Consider the following 24,283-nt stretch of genomic DNA (forward strand, 5'->3'; position numbering starts at 1 on the left):
AAAGACCTCTTTCAACCCTGCCTCTGTGGTGAGAGCCCGTTTCCTTTCTTTTGCTGTTCAGTTAAACTTTTTAAATTGTCTAAGTTTTAAAGTCTAGTTAGTTGACACACAGTGTTATATTCGTTTCAGGTGTACAATACAGTGATTCTATAATTCCGTGTATCACCCAGTGCTCATCGTGACAAGTCTACTCCTTAGTCCCCAATTTTTAAATTTTTTGAGGTTTGAGACAATTATAGGTATACATGCAATTTTAGGAAGTAAAACAGAAAGATCCCATGAACCATTACCCAGTTCCCCTTACGGTAACATCGTACAAAAGTCTTACACAAGATCACGACCAGGACAGTGACGCTGACAGTCGAGACAGAGCCCCGCAAGGATCCCTCATGTTGCCTTTTTTTTTTTTTTTTTTTAACGTTTATTTATCTTCGAGACAGAGACAGAGCATGAATAGGGGAGGGGCAGAGAGAGAGGGAGACACAGAAGCCGAACAGGCTCCAGGCTCCAAGCTGTCAGCACAGAGCCCGACGCGGGGCTCGAACTCACGGACTGCGAGACCATGACCTGAGCCGAAGTCGGACGCCCAACCGACTGAGCCACCCAGGCACCCCTCATGTTGCCTTTTATAGCCCTAACCACGTCCCTCCCGCCCCCACCCCTAACTTAGCTCCTGACAATACTAATCTGTTCTTCCGTCTTTACAGTTTTGTCATTTCTAGAATTTTATATAAATGGAATTATGCAGTACGTAACCTCTTGAGACTGGCTTTTTTTCGCTCAGTGCCCCTGGAATGCATCCAAGTTGTGTGTAGTTATAGTTCATGCCTTTTTTTTTTTTTAAGTTTATTTATTTTGAGGGGAAGTGGGAGGGGCAGAGGGAGCGGGAAATAGAGAATCCCAAGCAGGTTCCACACTCAGCATGGAGCCCAACTTGGGGCTCGAAGTCATGACTGTGAAATCATGACCTGAGCCGAAATCAAGAGTCTGTTGCTTAACCCACCGAGCCATCCAGGAACCCCAGTTCGTGCCTTTTTATGGCTGAGTAGTATCCCATGGTTTAGGGGAGCTGGTTTTAAATGGACTGCTCCAACACAGACCTAGACGTTCCCCCAAGTGCTTGTGTCCTGAGTGAAACAAGGAACACAGACCTGTTCACCTGGCATGGCCATCTGTCCCTGGTCAGCAAGGGATCAGCAGCCCTCCCTCCCCGCCCCCCGCCTCCCCTCCCCCACAACCACCAGTCTGGTCTTGCTCCTGAGCTGGTGCCACAGGCAGGTGCTCCTTAAGCAAGCTGGATGGGCTAAAGCCTGGCTTTCAGTCCTTGCCCATTCTAGGTTAGAATCACCCGCAGAGCTTTAAACAATCAATGCCCAAGCCATACCCAGACTAATTTACTCATAATCTCTGGGGGGGGGGGGGGACCCAGGCCTCAGTAACTTCTGAACACCCCCTCCCCCAAACCCCTGCCCCAGCCAGGTGACTGTCACCTACTACCAAGCAGAGCGCAGGCTGACTCTTAGCAAAGGCACAAGAGCCATGCTGTCTCTCTAGCCATGGCAGACGTCACCAAGCAATCACAGATAGCACTCTTCTCCTGTGAGACGTACTTTTTCAGATACAGCGCGCTGGGCAGCCACTTCCAATTGATCAGCCTTGGCCCAGGAGTTGAAATTGACTTGCCCTCCCAGTTGGGAAGCCTGAAACTATTTGGCGATGGCCATGTTCAGGCCTGAGGCCTGGTGCATTGCATGAGTGTCCCTCCCAATAATGCTTTCTAGTGACCAGTAGTCATAGGGGCAGCAACGGCTACAGTAGGCAAGGATTGTCTGGGCTGGTCCCACAGGAAAAGCAATGAATCCACCCGCACCCTTCTGCAGCAGCCCACACCCGAGCTGAGCGAGAGATGCTCAAGGGGAGTGCACACCAACAGCACTCCTAGCATGGTAGGCTCTGGCTTATAAAGACCAGCCTGTATGCAGAGCCTCCCACAAGCTTATCCGATGCTTGCAACAGCTCAGAACAGTTAAATACCTTGCCCACGGTCACCAGAGTGAATGGGAGAATAGGGACCCGATCCAACTCGGATTCTAAGTCCAGGGTCCTCTGTCCAGTGCTCAGAGTAGGCAGCTGACTACCTGGACCTCTCCCCACCCTCAGACTCTCCTTTCCCAGGGCCGGGTACAGATAGGCTCCGTCGTGGCCATAGATCAGCTCAGACCATAGCAGAAGTCAGTGTGGGCTAGGACCCCTCTGCCCCTCTCTCTCCTACCCCTGGCTGCCCCCCACAGATGCAGTAATGGTTGCATGGTGGGCAGAACTCCCTGGTGAAAAAGAGAAGAGGCTGGGTCCCTTTTTTTTGGTCACAAGGAATAAAGCCCCTTCCTACTGCTAATGCACCATTATATGGGGGCTTGAGGAAACTGTAGGACTACAAGTACCCCAGAGGATCCAAACTCTGTTTCTTCTGCACAAAAGCCAGGAGGGTTGGAAGAATAGGGAGCAAAAGAAATTCTGTCCATCCTGTCCTGTACTTGGAGGTTTTCTGGGCACAGAACGTTCCGGAGTCCCCTTAGGAAGTTCAGTAAGTAGGATAGAGCAGGAAGGGGGTCCTGGGCTTATGTATTGAGAGTTTTTCCTCCCCGGTGATCTCAGAAATGCTGTTGTGGACTTCTCTTCACAAAGGCACAGAGTGAGGTGGGAAAGCTGTGTGACCATATTGAGGGGCACCCCCGCTCCCCCCCGCAGCAGCCACAGGCTTCTCCTGAGCGTGTTCACCTACGACGTGCCCGTATGCGTGTATACATACTGGCACACGTTTCTGGTTGAAAGGTTGCTGATCAATAAAACTAACAAAAGCCCCCAAACCCGCAAATGAACACAGCCCTTTGTAGTAATGAGCACGACCAAAAACAGAAATCAAAGGGCACATAAGGAATGAGGGAGGAAAAGAACTCCACGGCCCAGAAGATTCCTAGCCTTCTTAGGCTGCTCCTCCTGAAGTAAGAATGGCAAATATGTGACACACGTGTCACCCCGTTCCCCTCTTACACACGTGGCAGACATCACTAATCAACCACCACATTCCTTCTCATGGAAAACAAGCTTGACCTCAGTCTTCTCACAGGGCTCTAGGCAGTCAACACCAGTCTTCGGCTCATGGCTTTGGCTCGTGGGTTGAGAATTATTTGCTGTCCTCAGCTTCACAGCATTCTTCGGTTTAAGATACTGGAAACCCGGTATGGTCACCATCTTTGTCAGGGCTCCCTCTTCCTCATGCTGGGTTCAGTTTCTCCCAGAGCTTCTTAGACACACTTGGTCGATCAAGTAAATATTAAGCACTAACTGTGTAGCAGGCAGTGGATTAGAACACAATTCCATATACTCTTTTTTAGTCCAGTTTATTTCATAACCACTTCCTTTTATTCAAGCAATACAAGAAGGTATCCGTGAAAAGTGGGTCCCCATTCCCGCCCCTGTTTCCCAGTTTCCCTCAGCCACTCTTGCCAGTTTCTCGTTTTTCTCTCTTAGAGGCATTCTGTGTACCAGCATTTGTGCACGTCCACCCCCGATTTTCCACAGATGGTAGTAAGACCTCACACGTTCTTGCTCCTTGCTTGTATCACTCATATCTTGAACAGCATTTCACATCAGCCCATAGAGAGCTGTCTCTTTCTTTTTAATCAGCATAGAGTATTGTGCTGATAAAGGTACCATCATTTATCTAACTAGTTTTTTGTTTTGGGGGTGGGTCTTTCTTTCTTTCTTTTTTTTTTTTTTTTTTTTTTGCCTATTAACACACACTAAGGTTATGTTCAGCCTTTTGCCATTAGAAACAGTTTACTGTTGTAGGTATCCTTGTAACTGTGACAGTGTATCTGCAAGTGTTATCTGCAGGATTAATTTCTAGAAGTGGTATTGCTGGGTCAAAAGGAGTGCGTATTTAAAATTGTAATGGTTTGGGGCGCCTGGGTGGCTCAGTCAGTTGAGCACCCGACTCTTGATTTCGGCTCAGGTCATGATCCCAAGGTCGTGAGATTGAGCCCTGCATTGGGCTCTGTGCTGAGAATAGAGGCTGCTTAAGGGTCTCTCTCTCTCCCTCCCCCCTGCCCCTCTCCCCCTGTTTTCTCTCTCTCTCTCTCTCCCCCTACCTTTCTCTCCCATTCTCTCCCTCTCAAATAAATTAAATTTTTAAAAATTGGTGATGGTTTTGCCAAATTGTCCTTCAAAAAGGATACTCCCCAGGGGCGCCTGGGTGGCTCAGTCAGCTAAGCGTCCGACTTCAGCTCAGGTCACGGTCTCACGGTCCGTGAGTTCGAGCCCCACGTCAGGCTCTGGGCTGATGGCTCAGAGCCTGGAGCCTGCTTCCGATTCTGTGTCTCCCTCTCTCTCTGCCCCTCCCCCATTCATGCTCTGTCTCTCTCTCTCTCAAAAATAAATAAACGTTAAAAAAAAATTAAAAGAAAAAGGATACTCCTATCAACAAGAGGGTCCTACGTATCAGGACAGAACAGCTTGTGCTGCAGTAACAGTCAGACCCCCTGATCTCAGTGGCTACACCCAACAAAGGCTTATTTTTCACTTACGCCACATCTGGCTCAGGTTGGGGGGCTCTCCAGGCAGCAGCTCAGGATCTGTACTCAGCCAGCTGGAACATGTGGCCTCCAGTGTTGCCACAGCAAGAGAAGAGAGGGCCTGAGGAATGTGTGGGATCATCTGGAGGACCAGGCCTTGACGCGGCTCACGTCACTTTAACCTACGTCCCACTGATCCGATCTGGGTCATGTGCCTCGACGGGCTGGTGAAGGTGGAGGGCACGTGGGCACGTGATGAGCACCAGGTCCTTGCTAGTCGTTTCCCCATCCTTTGACCTGCACAGTATATTCCAGAATACGTTGTCCTCTGATCTGATATGTGAGAAAACGGGCACCATGCGTTATTCTGATTTGCCCTTATATGCTTTAGGCAATTGGCCTCAGCCTTTCTCTGCCGTTGTTCCCCTAGCAGATTATGTTCACACTCAAGACGCACTCCAGTGGGCTTGCCCCAATTTTCCCAGAACCCAAAAAAACATTTTGTGGGGAAGCCCTAAGACTTTTAAAATTTTGGCTCTTATTCATAAAAACATATAAAGGCATGCGAGTAATAATATAAAATTAGCCGTGTAAAGATCTTTGCCAGCTGTGGTATGGAATGGATTGGCAGTGGTTCTGTGCAATTTCCTAGGCTCTCTGTAACTCCGCCTCCACTCTCGTTCATGGAAGCACAAGCCAAGTGAGGGAGAAAGGTGGAATTATAAGAACCTTGTGTCCATTCCAGTTCTTTTCAAAAGGCCTTTTTTTTTTTTTTTTTTTTTTTTTGCAAATTTTGGTGCCTTAACTATTCTTAGTAACCTCACCATTAATTATAACCTGTGGTGTTTTGTTCAGTAAAGGGCTTTATGGACTAAATCAAAGGCTTGGAGAATAGATACACAAGGCACATGTGCTTGAATAGAAGGTTTATGTAAGAGGAGACCTGGAATTTGGGCTGGCATTGCAGGGTGATGTCAGATCATGGCATGCCAAACAAAGGGGTGGTGAGGAATTCTGTTTGGTAGCCAGTAAGGATCCTGTAAAGTTGGGAGGGCAGATTGGTTTTATCTCACATGATGACCCGAATGGATTGGCATTGCAGTGAGAAGTGAGGCTACATTCAGTCTTAGCTGAAAAGGGGACGTTGATTGATTAGTGATGTCTGCTTCGGGCGCAGGGCTGCTGAGTGGTGACGTGTGCCACGTATTGCCATCCCTGTACAGACGCTTCTTAAGTGGGCTGAGCTGTGAGCGTCAGACCGATGACGCGGGGCAGGGCCAGCACTAGCCGGCGAGACAGGAGACCTACGCAGTCGAGTTTTGTCACCATCCACTTTGTATGCCTTGGTCTCTCTGAGCCTGAATTTCTACAGATGAAAAATGAGGAAGGGTGGATAAGAAAATCACCAAGTCCTGACATTCTGCAGTTTTAGGGCAAGAGCCATGTTCTTTCATGATCCATGGGGTGGTATGCAGGACAGATTTCTTTTGGACATCCGGGACACCAGCTTCCCCTGGAGCCCCTGTCTGGGCAAGTGCAGCAAAGCCCAGAGCAGGACTCCGCTCCGACCCAGCCCAGGCCCCAGGTTCAGTGTGAGAGGTGCTGGAAGTGTCTTTGCTGACAGAGAGGCCTGGGACCATTCTCTGGGGCCCTGTATTTCACGAACCCGTTTTACACAGGCTCTGGGGTTTTACACAGGATGTTTTGCCCACAGGCTGAGCAGGCCCTGATGAAGCGACTCTCAAATGGGGGTAGAGCGTGTGTTCCCCCTCATCCCCACAGAGCGAAACAGGGCAGGCTCCCCGAGAGTCTGTGGCAGCCCTGCCCCCACCAGGCTGGCCCTCAGCCCCCAGGTCCACCTCGTGGCTGTGGCCCTCAGCTTCTCACAAGTTCTTGGCTGTCCATGGCCGCTCAGGTGATACACACCTTCACCGTTGGCTGCTTCTACTGTCTCTGTCTTGGCTGAGGCGGAGCGCACGCCCGTAAGGAAGTCACAGAGGGGTCTGTTCCTGGGAGAGGAAGCTGGAGCCCTGGAATGTGAGCAAGCCCGAGGAGTAATGACAGCCCCAAGCTGCAGCAGGGGGCATCAGCCAGACGTTCGTTCGTTCACTTCATTCTTTTATTCCTTCCCTTCTTTCTTCACTCACTGATGCATCTAACAGCCCCCCTAGGCATCTACTCTCCTGTTAGACACTAAGCTTGAGATGCAGGGGGGCCTTGGTTCTTCCCAAGCCATCCTTGCTGATGTGGAATGGAACCTAGCTTGGACAGGCCCCTGGCTGGGCTTCTGCATTCTCTAAGCAAAGATCGCCTACCTCATGGGCAGGCCGGCGTTTGAACTCCTCCTCCCTGCCCTGCCCTCTGTTCTGCTCTCTGGGGGATTCCGAGACAACTCACAGAAACCCTCCTTATGGGCTTTGGTGGCATGGCACACTTGGGGCACCTCCTGGCCCCCCAGGGCTGTGGCCCACGGGTTGTTGGTGTAGAGTTCCCCACAGTGGGCTTCACGGCTCCCACGGAGCGCCCTCCCCCCCCATCCCCCCCCAGCTTCTCTTCTCTGGGTGGCTCTTCCTCTGATGAGGCAGCTGTGGGATCGGGGCCTGTGACCGCTGCGGCCCAGCCCCCACTGCGCTTCTGGGCCCAGCAAGTGAGGGGAGTGGAGTTTTGCTGCCTGATGCAATGCCTGGCAGGGCCCGTCCCTTATCAGAGCTCCATTCACAGCAGACTCTAGGACCCCACCTCCCCCTAGGGGAGGCAGGGGGAGGCTGGGAGGCATCCAAGTAGACAACTGTTGTCTAGTGAGGGCCCCTGGCCAGGCAGGAGGGAGGCCTGATTAGAAAGGCCCCTGAGGAAAGAGGAGGGCAGGAAAGCCGGTGCCTAGAGTTAGGGCCTCAGCTCAGCCCACTTCCTTTTCGGTGTTCCCTCACGAAGCTTTGCCTGGGCTACCCGTGGCGGGTTTCTGCCCTCCCATCATTAGCACATAGCTATACAGGCTTGAACTGAAAGCCCCGGGGCTCAGTTTCTTCATCCCCAAATGACATCCCGGATTGATAATGATAATTCCAGAGACTGATGTATGTGAAACCCCAAAGCTTGAAGTTTTGCCCATAGTACGCACTTGAAGTATTGGCCTCCAGTACACACTCAGCACATCCTTCTAGTACACACTCAGAGCACACACTCAGCACACACATGCACATGCTCTTCTCTTCTCCATACTTCCCATCCACGTAGTGTTATGGAGCACCTGTCCTGTGCCCAGTACACACCCAGACTAGGCACTGGGATTCTGGGCACAGAATAACGAAGGTGGAACAGACCGACAAAGCTCTCTTCTCATGGAACCCACTCCAGGGGCTGAAATAGGCAAGAAACAAGCACATTTCGGTCCAGGAAGGAAATAAAGCAGGATGCTGAGAAGGGAAATGATGGGGGAGGGGAGATGGTCAGCGTGAGGTCGGTGGTCAGGGAAGGGCTCCGGAGGAGGACTCCAGAGCTGAGCACTGGGTATAACGGGGCCAAGGGCAGCTGTCCTACCACCTGCTGCATCCAGGCAGAGCTGGGCTGGCCCGTGCTTCTGGCCTCCTTCACTCTTGGCCCTGGTGCCCTGGAAACGGGACCTTGGCTGGCATCCCACCTTTGCCTTTGGCTGTCACATCACTTGCTGGGTGTTGGGGGCGGTGGGGGGAGGGTATCAAGTACTCCCCTGGGGGGTGGCATCTCCCAAGAGGAGGAAAAGCTGCTTCGTTCTTCCCACGAGCTAAGCAAGGGTGCAGCACGGGTTTGGGGAGGGAGGCAGCACCAAGGTTTGACTAGCGTTCACAGCTGTCACAGACCTACTTCTTACCGAGGGCCTCTGCCTGGAGCTTTGTCAGGTGGCCGCCATCCTGGCCCCGTCTTCCTCCTTCATGACCCTATGACCTCCTGGCCTCTCTGGGGGTCTGGGGACCTCCTCTCCTGACTCCTGGGTCTGGGGACCTCCCACATTCCCCCTGGGACCGCCAAACCTCTCTCACCTGCGTGCCCACCATCCACGGGGCCTCCAAAGCTAAAGCTAGGGCCAGCCTGCTGGGACAGGGCAAAGGAGCCAACAGTCTGCCTTGTGTGTCGTGTGGGAGAGAGTCTTCACCATTGCTTCTTCCTTTTAGGGCAATGCCGAGAAGGTTCTTGAGAACCCTGTATTTTTCGGCGGGGGGGGGTGAGGGGACTGGGATGTCAACTCAGAAATAGAAACCGTGCTTGGTAGGGAGGGGAGGAGAAGGTGCAGGAGCTTTGTCATCAAGGCAGCCAAACTTCTAATCTTACCAAAGACCCAGAAGGGAGACGACAGTGAAGGCAAGTCCCCCCACTCCACCCCTCCTTTTCTCCCCTCTTGGATTTAATGAACGCTTACCATGCCCCAGATACCATTCCCCACAGCAGCCTTATGTACAGGTTTTTCATGCTATAGGTGAAGAACCCGAGGCCCAGAGAGGTTAAGTCATTCCTACAAGGTTGCACAGCATGGCAGACATGCAGGAACGACTAAAATCCAGGACTTCTGGTCTCAGCTCCTTCTGCTTCCCTCACATCATCAGACACAGGCAACTGTCAGCCAAGAGATGAGAGGGCAGAAAGTCAGATTTCAGTCCCTTTTGCCCTGCAGACTCTGTTGGGTCTCACCCTTCCAGAGCGACAGGCGGCCTGACACCCCACCCTGGGCTAAACAGGGTGTATGAGGAACCTGGCTCTGTCATTCTGCACTCATGCTGACAGCCTGCCAGGCACTGAGCCAGGCATCAACTTTGAAAGGTTTGATCAGTAGTGGGGGTTTTTTGGCAGCTGATATATTCTGGGTACCATTCTAGATGCTAGTCTCTACTTCAAGGGGCACGGGGTCTGGGAAAGGAGGACAGACAGACCATCTGCTGGAAAGCCCAACCATATGGGCTACAGTGGGGGTGACTGGGGAGCACTGAGAGGCTCGAGTGACCTGGATCTCGGGTGGGTGATGAGGGCGGCTGCTGGAAGAATCTTCGACAAGTTATTTAACCTCTCTCAACCCCAGTTTCCTCATCTGTAAAATGGGATAGCTGCTACCTAATAGGACTTCTGTAAGGATCTGATGAGGAAACGCAAATCAAGTGCTTAACACGGCACCTGGCAGAGTGGTAAGCACTCAATAAATTTCAGCTACCACATCATTCCAGATGGCCCTTCCAACCAGAGCGTAAGCCCCATGAGGGCTGTGGGCCAGGTCTGCTTGTTCACTGCTTGTATCCCCAGTGCTTAGACCGGAGGCTGGCACATAGTGGGTGCTCAGGAAATAGTTGTTTAATGAGTGTGTGGGGAAAGGCCCAGAAGAATTAGGAAGACGCAGGAGTATTCCACGTGCTCTGGAGCTGACCCCACACCACTCTTCCCCCCTGGGCCCCTCTCCACCCAACCACATCCAGGAAGCCTCAGCACCACTCTACCCTGTGCAGCCAGGGCCCTCCACTCGGCTGCCAGGTTACACATCTGCCTCCTCGTATTGCAGAGCCCCTGTCCCACTGTTTTCCCCAAAGGACAGATGGTTTGGCTGTCCCTCTAGCCACTTCCATTATGTGATGAAGGTCAACCCTAGGACCTGCCTTCCTGCCCTCCTTCTCCCTCACGTCAATGTCAGCTGCTTCTGTGGGAAAATCTACCTTTTCCAGAGAGAGAGAGAGAGAGAGGGAGAGGGAGAGAGATGATCCTGGGTGCACTGCACCAGGTCATAAGATTTTTCCAAACTTGGAGCAGATAGTATCCCATGGATGAAGGTCCTTAAGGAGAAGGGATAGATTTTGGGATGGAGGGTGTTATGCTGGAATCGGGCTCATGATGCAGGACAGGTGTGTGTGTGTGTGTGTGTGTGTGTGTGTGTGTGTGTAGAAATGTATATACATCTTCTGCTGAGGGTCATTTGTTCATTTATCCACTCTGTCATTTGGCAACCATGCATAAGTAGGTCCTGTGTGCCTGGCCCAGTGCTAAGGGATAATGAGGGGCCTGGACAAACTCCCTGCACTCCACGAAGGACGATCAGCATTGAACAAGTCATTACAAGTGGGCTCACCTTACGACAGTCTCAGGCACTAATAGGAGTCTGCATGGCAGTGGGGCCAGGGGACCCCTAACCTAGTCAGGGGGAGGCTGCTCCTGGAAGCTGAGATGTGAAAGGCTGAGGCCACGAGAAAGATTTTGGAAGAACCCAAGTGAAGGATCTAATATATATATTAGGTTATTAACATCAGCGTTTATAGGTCCACCTCCATCATTTTTTTTTTTTTTGGTATTTGTAGTCTTTTGTTTCAAACATTTATAGTACATGGAACACTCTTCCATGCACTTGCCCTTGAGTTATGTGTGAGGTCAAAGGATAAATTCATGGAAGTGGGAGGAATTAATCAAAGGGCTGATTAGCGTTTTAAATGACTTGATTTGCTCTCTCATCTATGGGAGAGTGGCTCTGGGGTTCTGGCTGCCAAGCAGGGCCACGACCTTCAGAAGTTGGTGGGAAAACCCCTCTCCATTCCTCATCTCCAGACAAGGGTGTCCTGACCACCTGTCTCTTCACAGGACAAGGGTGTCCCCCACCTGAAGACGCGGAGCCAGGTCCTGAGCGATGCTCCTGAGCTGAGCGCCCACGGGCCCCCTCTTTCCCCATGGAGAAAGGACTCGCTTTCCCCCAGGACTGCCGGGACTTATTGCACAGCCTGAGGATGAAGAGCAAATATGCCCTTTTCCTGGCTTTTGTGGTGGTGGTTTTTGTCTTCATTGAAAAGGAAAATAAAATCATATCAAGGTGAGGGGTGCCAGCACACGTCTTCCTTATCAGGGAGGGGTGGGTGGAGGCTCTATGTCTTACAAAGGCAGCTCTTCAACCAGTCATCACCAGGCCCCTCCTCTGCCCTGCCCAGGCAGTGGGTCACGCACACGTCCTCATCACTGCTCAGGCGTAACACTTGGGCTCTGGATTCAAGCAACTTGGGTTGGAATCCCGATTCCGGCCCTCACTAGCTGTGACAGCTTGGACAAAATCACTTTCTCTGTCTTAAGTTCCTCTTCTGTAAAATATGGGTAACAATGGGGCACCTGGGTGGCTCCGTCCGACTCTTGATTTGGGCTCAGGTCTTGATCTCATGGTTCGTGGGATCGAGCCCCACATTGGGCTCTATGCTGACAGCTCAGAGCTTGGGATTCTCTCTCTGTCTCTCTCTGCCTTTCCCCACTTGTTCTCTCTCTCTCTCTCTCTCTCTCTCACACACACACACACACACAAAGTAAATAAATATTTTAAAAATATGGCTAACAATGGGGTCTTCCTGGTAAAGATTAAATGAGGAAATGTAAAACATTAACTCAGCGCCTGGTGCGCAGTTGGTTTCTAGTATTTGCTGACCATGGTTATTACTAATTTACTTGTTGGCTAGGATAAAGCCTCACGTTATCAGCACACCTCCTATACCAGCCTGAAGCCATGGATGAGGGTGAGTCCATGGAAAGGCAGGGTTCTGGTACACATACCTGGTAGGTGGGGCTGCCTACCATGTGCTGCCTCCCATGTGCAGTTGTTCAGGTTGTGTATTGCTAAACGCCAGGGGTGTGCACTCACCTCAGCTACACTGGGAATGCTGCCGCATGGAGTTGGCAGTGTACCTTTGTGTGCAGTAAGTGCCTCTGCTGGTGAGCCTGCAGATTACAAAGCAGGCTGGTGAGCCTGCAGAGTACAAAGATTTCTTAGACCTGCTCTCCCAGCACAACCCCTGCAAGAAAGCATCAGCCACATGGATAGATTAGGAACTGGACTGTGCAGCAGGCAGTCACTGCCCCACCTGAGTTTCTCAGCATGAACTGTTCCAGTTCGTGCCCACGGGATCCTGCTGCAAGCCTCTGCAGCTCTCCACCAGAGAACTTTCTCTCCACCTGTACATCGGCAAGCCAGGAATGCAGGGAGTAAATGCCTCTGGGAGCAGCCCTCAGCCAAGGCCAGCTGGGAGCTTCATATCCCTTAGGCAAGAGAATCCTCAGGTGCGTCCTCCCAGGTGCCCCAGTGGGATTGGTTTGCTCACGGGGACAGCCCGCTCACCCTAGACCGACTTTTTTCTTCCCACCCCTCTTCTCTGCCTCTCTGCCGTTTCTTTTTGTGATCATGTTCTAAATAAACTACTCACACCCAAACCCTTGCCTCACGGTCTGCTTCAGGGGAAACCCAGCTAAGACAGGCTTTGGGTGATCAGCCCTGCAGGCTGCTTAGGGGTGCCCAAGGGATGGAGTTCCCCGTCACTCACTGACTCCGATTTCCCTCTGTCCCCCCAGGGTGTCAGACAGGCTGAAGCAGATCCCACAACCCCTGGCAGACGCCAACAGCACCGACCCAGCCCTCATCTTGGCCGACAATGCGTCCCTTCTATCCCTGAGCGAGCTCGATTCAGCCTTCACCCAGCTGCAGGGCCGCCTGCGAAACCTCAGTCTGCAGCTGGGTGTAGAGCCAGCAGCGGAGGCCGCCGCCGGAGCCCAGGGGGAGGTGGAGGCCAAGGCCAAGGAGCCACCCCGACCCCGCGAGGCCCGGCCGCGGCGCCACGTGCTCCTCATGGCCACCACCCGCACCGGCTCCTCGTTCGTGGGCGAGTTCTTCAACCAGCAGGGCAACATCTTCTACCTCTTCGAGCCGCTGTGGCACATCGAGCGCACCGTGTCCTTCGAGTCGGGAGGCGCCAACGCCGCGGGCTCGGCGCTCGTCTACCGCGACGTGCTCAAGCAGCTGTTCCTGTGCGACCTGTACGTGCTGGAGCACTTCATCAGCCCCCTGCCGGAGGACCACCTGACCCAGTTCATGTTCCGCCGCGGCTCCAGCCGCTCCCTGTGCGAGGACCCCGTGTGCACGCCCTTCGTCAAGAAGGTCTTCGAGAAGTACCATTGCAAGAACCGTCGCTGCGGGCCCCTCAACGTGACGCTGGCGGCCGAGGCCTGCCGCCGCAAGGAGCACATGGCCCTCAAGGCCGTGCGCATCCGGCAGCTGGAGTTCCTGCAGCCGCTGGCCGAGGACCCCCGGCTGGACCTGCGCGTCATCCAGCTGGTGCGCGACCCGCGCGCCGTGCTGGCCTCCCGCATGGTGGCCTTCGCCGGCAAGTACGAGGGCTGGAAGAAGTGGCTGGCCGAGGGGCAGGCGCGGCTGGGGGAGGAGGAGGTGCAGCGGCTGAGGGGCAACTGCGAGAGCATCCGGCTGTCGGCCGAGCTGGGCCTCCGGCAGCCGGCCTGGCTGCGCGGCCGCTACATGCTGGTGCGCTACGAGGACGTGGCGCGCTGGCCGCTGCAGAAAGCGCGCGAGATGTACCGCTTCGCCGGCATCCCCCTGACGGCGCAGGTGGAGGACTGGATCCGCAGGAACACGCAGGCGGCCCAGGACGGCAGCGGCATCTACTCCACGCAGAAGAACTCCTCGGAGCAGTTCGAGAAGTGGCGCTTCAGCATGCCCTTCAAGCTGGCGCAGGTGGTGCAGGCCGCCTGCGCCCCGGCCATGCACCTGTTCGGCTACCGGCTGGCGCGGGACGCCGCCTCCCTCACCAACCGCTCCGTCAGCCTGCTGGAGGAGCGCGGAACCTTCTGGGTCACGTAGGGGGGCCGGCGGCCGCGCGCGCCCCTCCTTGTGAAAGGCCCGCCCTGCCTTCCTCGCACCACCCCCTAGCGCCCCGCGGGCGGTGACACGGTGGCTCTCGCCGCCGAGGGCGGGCGGGCGGCGGCCACGCGCGGGGCAGGCCGCCCTTCCGCCGTAGAAGTAGGCCCCCCGCCAGCTAGCTCCCCCACTGCAGCCTTGGGCCCGGGGTCTCTCACCGAGAACAGGACAGTGCCCGTCCGTGAGGGCCGCCAGACCCAGACCTGAGGGGCTGCGTCTCCTGAGCAGGCTCCCCGCAGGCCTGGAACTTTTGACAAGCCTTTTTTTCTCTGTCACTGTCTCTGTGTCTCTCTCTCTCTCTCACACACACACAGACACACACACACACACACACACACACACACACACACAAGCATACACCCAAAACTACATAAATGCCTGTAGACCCCGTGGGCCAGAGTCCAGATGTTTAACCCAAAGGGGCTTTGGGCACCCACCAGCCACAGTCAGACCTTCTGCTGTACTCACTGTTCACATGTCAGTCTCTGGATTTCTACACAATCCAGTGTGGAATCTGCATGGGTCTGAGGGGAGGGGCTGGAACAGCCCAGAATGTCAGAGGATGACAGCTAGGGCTTATCAACGAAGAATGATTCAGTATTTTCATGAATGGAATCGCTGTGCGGGTCACTGACACCAGCCCTGCGTAGAGCTACAAAGCACACATACACGTGTAAAAGACAGGTACCTACATATACCAGACACGGACACAGAAACATCATAGAAACACAAGTCCACACACCTACGCACATACCCACCACAGGCTTCCCTGTTGCTTTATGCCCACGGAATTGAACTATCACACACCTAAAGAGCAGCCTTTAATTACATTTTTAGAATTACTTAGGGACATGGAAGGAAACACAGTCATGGGCCATGACCCTGTTCTGACCAGGTTTAGGACTGAGCGGTGGATACAGAACCTCCGAGTCTGCGGCCCCTGCCTGCCTTAGATTCTCCTGGCTACCTCCTCTGGCCCATGCACATCCTCTCTGCTGGCAGGCAGGATGTTTTGAAATGATGTGGCCAGTCCTCACATGACTGCAGCCCAAAGGCCCCGTCCCGTCTCCACTGGCTCCCTGAGAGCGAGTCCATATTTGAAGGCTGCCTCAGGTCTGACTGGAGGCAAAAGGCAGCTGAGGAGTCCTGCCATTTCCAGCCAGGCCTCGTGTGGGGCAGGGCCCAGAAGAGTGCAGAGTGCCCTTGGGGGAGAAGTCACATCAGGATACCCCTCCCCCGAGAAGACAGGGGACAGAGGTCAGCCTCATGGTTGGTCACCATGGTTACATGTTCGTATCTGTAATTCCACCTTTTAGGGCCCTGGGAAAAGTGTTGCTCAACTTGGGGTAGGCTGGGTATTTTATCTGGGTGTTTTTTTTTTTTTTAAAGTTATTTATAGTTTGGTATCTTGTTTTGTGGCTATGTTTTTTTATTTTGTTTCTACAGAAGTGCTGCGTGACAGCAATCTGGGCTTTAGGGGGCTGGGAGGACCAGCAGGGAGCACTCTGGCTCTTGCTGGAGGGAGAAGAGGAGGAGGAAGAGCCTTTTCCCAGAAGGACCAGAGCCTGGGCGGCCACATGGCAACCCACAGTGCCCCACGGGCGTTTCTGTTTGAACCCCATGTGGAACGAATCTCAGAAACCACCAGTGTTCTTTGCTGTGTGTCCAGAAGCAACATAAATTAGCCCTCATCCTCTCCCTGAGACGAGGCCAGATTTGAACATCTCTTTCAGGTCCAAATGCATTTCCTGGGGGGGGGCAGGGCCTAGGCCAAGCAGCAGATGCCCCCACAGTGGAGGTCCTTTTCTACCCCCAGCCCAAACTGGGGAGCAGAGCTCAGTCCACCCCAGAACTCGAAGAGCTGCCCCAGTTCACTAGGGCTGTTTCTGATTTCCTGGACAACTTCTATGTCAGATCTATCCTGTTGTCAAACCCAGAGGGCTGAGTTTTGGATTGAGTAATATGGACATGAGGGAAAGAGAGGATCTGAGTCCAGCTGGTGCTGCCGTGGGGAAGGGAGGAGTGTGTCTGCCCAGCAGCTAGAAGCTGCTGTTTGAGACGGTGAGGACTGTAGCCATTTTGTGGGGTCTCTCACAATCACCACATTTGAGCTGCTGGGTTTCCATGAACTTCAAGTCGTTCAAGGAGGCCTCCAGTCTAGGCTCTCCAGTCCCGAAATAAGTTGTGCAGGGAGCTGGCTCTGATTTGGGGTCCAAAGGGACTCCAGCTCTGAAAACTTGACCCTGGGGCAGAGAGAGACCAGGATGTTTCTGGAAGCCCGGAAGCACTAGCTGTTTTTCCCCTCCCCACACTGTTCCCCACACGGTTCCCCACCTGTGGTTGGTGGGGGCTGGGGCAGGGATGGAGGCAGGTACCTCCATCTGGGGCTCTTCTTGGGGCCCTCCTGGTGTGGACAGCAAACTTCTTCCTTCCTTCCTATGCCTCTGAGGCCAAGGTCTCCACCCCTGAGCTCCGAGGACTGTGCGGAGAATGGACCTTTGGGACTTCTCAGGACATTGACAATTTGTACACTGCAAGTTGACTTAATTTATTTATTTTGTGACAAAGAAGAGACATAAAATACCTTATTTTTTGCAGGGACGCAAAGCTGTACCCAAATCAAGAAAGACAAAATAATACTAGAAACCGTTGACTCACTCCATACACACAAGGACACTCGAAGACGATTCAGAGCACAAGACTAAAACCAAGGGCACAGAGTTGTGCTGGCCCCAGGGTGTTGTTTAGGGAGGTACCTTGGTTTCTTCTTGTTGATTTGAAGATGCGGCATTTAAGGCCCTTTCTGCTGTATTACCTTTGCCCTGGTGTCTGAAACAGGGCACAACTCAAGCGAGTGTTGCCTTGGGACTCGGCAATGCTCCCGGGAACCCTCGGGGTTTGGGGAAGGACGGGGTGGGGGCGACTACTGACTTTATTCTATGGGGGGCCTGGTTGGAGTTACGCACTTGTGGTTTTCAGCAGGCAGCTGGGCTGAGGAAGGTGGTCCAGCTGGGCCAGTGCCTCCTTTTCCAGTGAGGCCAGTCCGGGCTTCTCTACTCTTACTGCTCCATCAGGAGCCTCTCCCCTGTATGGTGTCCACCTGCCCGCAGACAGAGGGAGCAGCTGAGGCCTCACCTCTGGGGCTGCCGGCTTCCCCAGAACAAGAGGCCCATTCAGCAATGAGTGTTTACTCATTTTCTTTTTCTTGATGAAGACCTCTTTAGCCCGGCCTATATAAATAGTTCAGAACATTCCAGGCCTTGGTGAGACAGGGTAGTGTCTAACACCCACAGGCTGTCACCACTGCTGCCTATTCCTGGCTTCTCCTCTGGCCTTGTTTGTAAACCTCGGAGAGGATGAGGGCACCAGGTTGGGGGCAGGGGTCTTTGGGAACAGTCGGTGGGGAGCAGGGTTCCTGAGTCCCCACAGAGAGGAAAGAAAGCAGATTCACAACTCTGTGGCACACCCCCACCTCCCGCAGTGGGTTATCACCAAGTTATTACTGAGATTGAGAGACACGAACAAATTCTAGCCTTTGGTCCCTTTATGTGATACACACACTTGAAAATAAATAACTAAATGAATAGAAAAAAAAAAAAAAGTTTACTGAAGAGTTTACTCCCCGTCTGCCAGTATGCTCAGCCTGGAAGCTACTGCCAAAGGCCGGTCTAATGGGGCAGCTGCCGACCGGACCCCTGAGAGCAGAGGGCCCACCCAACCCATTCCAGTGACATCTTTCCCCACCACCTCTGTCTTGTCCTTTGCCCTGTCTGATGATGAGTGAGATCCAACAGGAGGTCAGGGGATCCCTGTCCCAGAAGAAGGGGGCCTGGTCTAGAGACGGAAGCATCAGGTGGTCTGGTCCCGACCCGGAAGGTCTCTTCCAGCCCTGGTGGTCCTCTCGCACATTAGGGCCTATTTTAATTGCCTGTAGGGCCTGGATTATGGAGGACAGGAGCAGAAGACCAGACGGCTGCATCTCTGAGGCCATCCCTCGCTCCCAATCCCATGGCTGAGAACAAAGGCAGGTCCTGGGGGGATGGATTCCTGGGTTGGGGAGAGGTGGGGTGGGGAAGCATGTCTGCAGAAACCAAGTAGGCCTTGCTGATCTGTACTAAGTGAAAGGAGCACCCGCTGAAATCCAGGGGTCCCAGGTTGGTGGGTTTGCTAGTGAAAACTCCCAGGACGTGGTCCGGCTGGACAAGAGGCAGAGGGCCCAGGGCTTCCCGAATGCAACCATATCGCCTCTCAGCTGCCCACAGTTTCAGGAATACTGGAAGCTGCTCTTTACCTCAAAAGGACAAAGCAGAATTGGCAAATTCAGATGTCTTAAGAGCTTTGAGATCCTTTGGTCTCCGTGTCCTCTGTCATTCCAGGACTATATGCCTGGGGGACGAATTGGTTGTATGTGTTTCCACGGATATGAATGTGGTGCCAGCCCCATGGACCCAGCTCATACTGTAGACCAGGTATTTCATTTGGGAAAATACCCTGCTTCCTCTACCATTGGGCTTGAACTGGGCACCCCTGGAGTCTCCATCTCGTCTGTATGTTCCAGGCCAGGTTCACCTGGCTCCCCTGCTCCCTCCTGGATCCTGCAAACTCTGTCTTTTTTGCCAAGACCTCGACCCTGTGTCCTGTTTCATGGCCACGTGGTACGGGACACTCCCTTCGTGGCCATGTGTGGCCAAGGTGTGTACATAATGGTGTGTACGTTGCTCCCGCCCCCTTGCCATCAGTGTCCCAGATGTCCTTGCCGTGGCTACAATCTGCCATCTCCTGGAAACGCAGGGGCTGCCCTTCAGAGAGCTGGCGGCCACCGCCGGTCAGGGTCTGCTTTGCGGAACAGAATGTGAACCCATCACTTGATGGCTTACTTGACTTATTTAATTAAAAACGAAAACATGCAATGAGCAAAATCTGAAGTGTGTCTCCGCCTTTCTTTTGCACTTGTTCTCAGCAGCAATCAAAAATTAACAAGAAAAAATTAGCAGCAGTAGGAAAAGGGGTGACTTCTCACATGAAGCAGGGTAGAGGTAGGCCCCCAAGAGTGACAGACAGAGGGAAGCCTGGCGAAGCGCAGGGGGCGGTTGATGATGGTCGTTTATGTTACCAGGATGGCAGAGCCGGTGAGGACTGCTCGGAGCCAGCTGCAAGGGTGAGGTCCGAGTCATGAATACCCAGGAATTACAGGCCAGAGACAGGAGCATTGGCTAGAGGCCAGGGGACCTGGGGACAGGTCCCAGATTTGCCACTTCTGGCCCCATGACCTTGGACAGGTCACTTTCCTTATCTGAGCCCTAGTTTCCTTGAGAATGGGGAGTGTAATCAGTGGTTTACAGCAACGGTTCCAAAATTCAGCTGAAAGAGTAGACTGCCCTTTCACCCAGAGCACCTGCGTGTTGACCCGCTTCACATGTTGAAATGGCACCTAAGATTCCCTTGACCTTCACAAGGTCTCAAAACCCACACGAGGACATTACTAAAGACCCTTTCAGCTCAGAAATGTAATGAAGTCCTTGGAAATTGTTATTCCGTTGCTCTATCAGTCATGATAACTTCGGTGCGAATTAGACTTTGGCCCTTGTGTCTTCTAACGGCCACCTGGTAGGCATTTCCCCAAGGAGAAGGGAGAAGGTTCATTTTGGAGCCCAGGAAGACAGAGCTGGTAAAGCTGTGTGGGTTTGGGGGGGACAGGAGCAACCATGAAGAAGCAGAGAAGGGCTGAGCATTGGTGAGCAAAGAGGAGGGGAATGAGGGGGGTCACAACAGAATGAGGCATAATATGAAGGAACGGGACCCTTTCCCCCAAACTCAGACATGTACCTCTACTATTTCACCCAGGCCAGGCCTTGGCGGGGGGGGGGGGGGGGGGGGGAACCTCAAACCATTTTCCTCCCAATCCTTAAAATACAGGCCTGTACCATGACATTCCAACCTCAGTATCTCCGCCCCCCTGCGCCCCCCCACCCCCACCCCAGCCAGGTGCCATTGCTGTCTCCAGTTTTCTGGGCACTGGGTATATTTAGTTTAATTTCTGGGCTATGTTTCCTACCACAAATGACCTCCTGGAGAAACAAATTACCATAATCATAGAGCAGAGAAGCCTGGAGACCTCTCCACCCACTCACCCCCTGAGTCACCAGTCAGGCTTGGAACCATCTTTCCTCTCCACTCTCAGACCCTTTTTGAGCTCCCGAATCTTCCTCCAATACGTCCCAATTTACCCAACCCTGGGAAGGAGCCAAATACCCAGGGAGTCTCTGAGGGAGTGACAGTCAGCTGGATCCATCCGGGAAGCAGTGGGATCACCAGCAGGGACCCGTGTCATCTGCCTACAGCAGGCCCAGCACTGGAGTCTGCATCCGTGTGTCCCCAAGTATGTTTGGAGGAACCGTGATCACCTAGAGGCTCTTAGGAAGTTACAGTGCCCATTAACATATTAAAGGCTCTGAGAAGTCCTGCTTTCCTTTGCCCCAGCTTACCAGACTTCACTCAGAACAATTTTTATGGGTGGAATTCTTTCATCATGGAAACTTTTTTTTTTTTTACCAAACAACATTTTCAAGACTCTGGCATTCTACAGAACACTTTGTAGCCATTGGAAACCTGCAAATGTATGCATATAGGACTAAAAGCCATGATAAGCAGATGAGAAGGTCGTGGGTGAAGAGGGTGGGAAGAAAACGTTCAGGAACAAGCTTCAGGGCCCCAGCCCACCTTCGGTACCATTCTCACGGAGCTGCAGGGCGGCGGAAGCAAAAGAGTTGGTCTGTGGAGATCATAGCAGCCTCCAGGGCACTGTGGGTCAAAGTTCACGCCCTAAGGCATCTACGCTACTGTTGTAAAACCTCCTGGTCACCTGAAACCCTTAGCCCTTGGCTTCCTTAACTCAGCCCACACCTGCAGGGCCTCTGCAGCATTATCCAAAAGGTGTGGTGACCCCCACAGAGAGTGGGGACCCTGCGGGAGCAGGCCACGCATAAACACCACAGGACACTCTTGATCTGAGCTTGGAGGTAAGTCTTAAAGGAGCCGTTTCTGAAACAGCTGGACAAAGGTTACCAACAGTAAACAGGTTCCCTGGAGATGTAATCCTCTAGTAGCTAGTAAACCCCTCGCTAAACGCTGCTGCGCAGTTTATTGGAAGAACAAGCAAGTAGTAAAGGCCCAGCAGGAGAGGCTTGCCCAGGAAAATCAGGCCGTGAGAAAGAAGGGAGGAAGGAAGGGGCGTGGGGAGAGTGACAACAAGGAGGGCACATCCTCATGAGGTACAGGGGGGGAAGACAGCCAAGTTGCTAAAGAGAATACCCATGAGGATAACCACGGCCACGGCGTCCAAGAACTCAGGGGGCGTGCAGGCTCAGGCCAGGCCTGGTGCACGCATCGCCTTGCACACTGCTGACCACGGACCGAATCTACCCTGCGGACAAGTGGCTCATGCAGTGTCTGGTTTTGGTTTTAACAATTGACATTAGAAGCCAACACTTAAAAAGTAAGGGGTTTTATTTAAAAACAAAAAACAAAAACAAACGAAAAACTCCCACCAGATTTCTAGCTCCTCTTGAAAATCAGGTGTCCTGGTTTGAGTAACGCCTGGAGTTGATGTTGAGACAAGCGTTAGCGAGCCAAGGGTTTATTCGGGACCTGCTGACAGCCGGCAGGGGAGGAGGAGAGCGAGACAGCCAGTGAAGGGTGCACTGTTAGGCCAGCTACTCCCCTGGGCTATTGGAGCAGAATCCCTCTGGGAAACGGTATAAAGCAGGTGCCTAATTCCACCAGAGGGGGGAGGGTAAGGGAGCCTGAACTATTCCTACACCAATGCTTGTCAGTCTTTGGCTGAAGGCTGCTTTGGGGAAGTATTCATTCCCCAGCACAGCCCTGCTGGCGGAAGAGCAGTCCAGAATTCTGGAACATGCCTGTCAGGCCCAGAGATGCAGGCAGTTGGAGGTCTCCAGAGCATAGTGTAAGTATGCAGAGCGAGGTGTGTGGGGGTGGGGAGGGATCTGACAGCACCTGCTCCAGGGTGATGTGGGGCCCTCGCTCCCACAGGGACACAGGGCTACAGCTGGGGGAAGGCAGGCACCCCCTCCAAGGAGAGAAGAGCCAGGGCCCACGCCCCGCCCCCCGCCCCCAGTCTCTCCAACGCCGAGGCAGCATTTAGCACAGCACGTGCTCTATTTTACCTCCAACTGGGACATCTCTGTGTATCCATGTCTGTCCAAAGTGAGAAAGCAGCAGGCCAACAGGGCCACTGCTGTGACTCCATTCATTATAATTGCTCCCCGGGACCCATAGGCCTTTGCGTTTTCAACCTCCAGCTTGAAGTCCCGGTTGCATGCTGGGGTCTGAGCTGCATTTCCCAGCAATGCCTGCCCCGGGCTCCTTAACACTCCTTACACCTGAGGAATAAGCTGGTTATTCTGGAAACCACGGGCTTGGCCTCTGTCTGCCTGGTCAGAACCCTGAAATCAACCACCTGGTGGCCTTCTCTCTCTGCACCCACCTGGATTTCTCCTGTCCACCCGGCCCGGGGGCAGCTGCTCCCCACCTGAACAGGGGCCAGACTAAGCAGTGAGGAAGAAGACAGGTGGTTCTGCCCACCTAGAGGGCAGATGGGGCCACCCGTGTCCAGTCCACACCAGAGCTGCCCTCCCGGGCAAGGTTTCAACTTTTTTTGTCTCAGATGTGCACGGTGGGCGATGCTCACCTGTGGGGTACACGGGTCCCCTGGGCGTGCTCTTGCAACGATCAGCGTGGCAATCCCCAGTGCCTGGGTTCAAATGCCACCCCGTTCTCTCTCACCCAGGAAAGCTCAACAGAGTGACTAACCCAGGAGGCAGCACATGCAAGGGGCCCGGAGGACAAAGAGGATTTGGAGTGTTTGTGGCCCAAGAGACAGCTTGCTTCTGATGAGACAGGCAGCTGAGGAGAAGAGCAGGGTCTGAATGCACAGGAGCCTCTAGGCCAACAGTAAGAAGGGATTGGACTTGATCCTTCAAGCTAGGGAATCACTGAAAGCCAGAGTGAAGCAGAGGGGCTGGCTGTGATCACTGTATCCCATTTTACAGATGAGAAGAGGGAGGCCCAGACAGCTGACATTACCGGCAGTGTCAGGATGTGTGTGAATCCATGCCTTCACCCTCACAAACCCTTCTGTCCCATCCTTTGCCTCAAGTCTGCTTCTATCCATTGAGACCCCACAGGCCACGTAAATGCCAGGGACACACAAGCACAGAACCAAAGACTTCCCCTTGGGGTCATACAGAACAAGCCCGACCCCTCTTCTAAGTGCCCACTTTTCCAAGTCTGCCCCCTGAGTCTGCTCTCCAGGCTTGAATAGCAGCGTTGTGTCCTGCCTGTGTGACCTTGGACCAGTGCATTGTCCTCTCTGGGCCTTAGGTTGCTCACATGTAAAATGGGGACAATATCAACATGAGAGACAGGGATGCATGTCATGTGCCTGGTTCATGACGAGCACTGAACAAACAGCTACTGCGTTTACTTGAGGCCATTCACCCCATGCCCGCCCTCTGCTGAGTGCCTCAGTTAGTCAGTGAATAGACCGATGTTATGAAGGCTGGAAGGGAGCCCTAAGTAGAGATTATCATTTGTCCGCAGGATGAATCCTGAAAACCAGAGCTGAGCTTCAGAGACTGACCCCGAGATGCCCCATGGAGCACCTCTCAGAGTTTGGGTAAGTGAACAGGGGTGGGTCCTGTTTCCTCTTGTAAGTTTTCACGAATTCCCCTTCTGCGCCTTAACATTCTCTTTTCCCTGCTCGGTGGTGACTTCTTCAAGCAGCGTCCCTTCCAGGAGAACATAGCCTCAGCCTTCCGTCTGGGTGAGTGGAGAGACTGAGGCTAGGGAACCAAGAAGATCTGGGCTTCAGTCAATGCCTTCAGAACAGTGCCTGGTGGGTGCTGCTCCCCACTGCCCCGGCCCCAAATAGAGGCGTGCTCACCCTCGGCTTGGAGCCCACTGCTCCTGACACGTGTCCCGCCTGGCTGGGGAGCAGAGGAACAGTTGG

At 53.4% G+C, this 24,283-nt stretch overlaps 1 protein-coding gene across 3 annotated transcripts in view; it reads left to right on the forward strand.

Moving 5' to 3' along the window:
* The window catches only part of CHST3 (carbohydrate sulfotransferase 3), a 37,272-nt gene extending 18,094 nt beyond the window's left edge, over positions 1-19,178 (forward strand). For all 3 annotated transcript variants that reach the window (XM_053206885.1, XM_027062223.2, XM_027062224.2), the window contains exons 2-3: positions 11,157-11,382; positions 12,897-19,178. In XM_053206885.1, coding sequence (XP_053062860.1) covers positions 11,243-11,382; positions 12,897-14,196 — 1,440 coding nt within the window. In that variant the 5' untranslated portion in view covers positions 11,157-11,242 and the 3' untranslated portion in view covers positions 14,197-19,178. The remainder of the gene's footprint in view (positions 1-11,156; positions 11,383-12,896) is intronic.
* The last annotated feature ends 5,105 nt before the right edge of the window (positions 19,179-24,283 follow it).

Source organism: Acinonyx jubatus, chromosome D2 (assembly GCF_027475565.1).
Source record: "Acinonyx jubatus isolate Ajub_Pintada_27869175 chromosome D2, VMU_Ajub_asm_v1.0, whole genome shotgun sequence".
NCBI lineage: Eukaryota > Metazoa > Chordata > Mammalia > Carnivora > Felidae > Acinonyx > Acinonyx jubatus.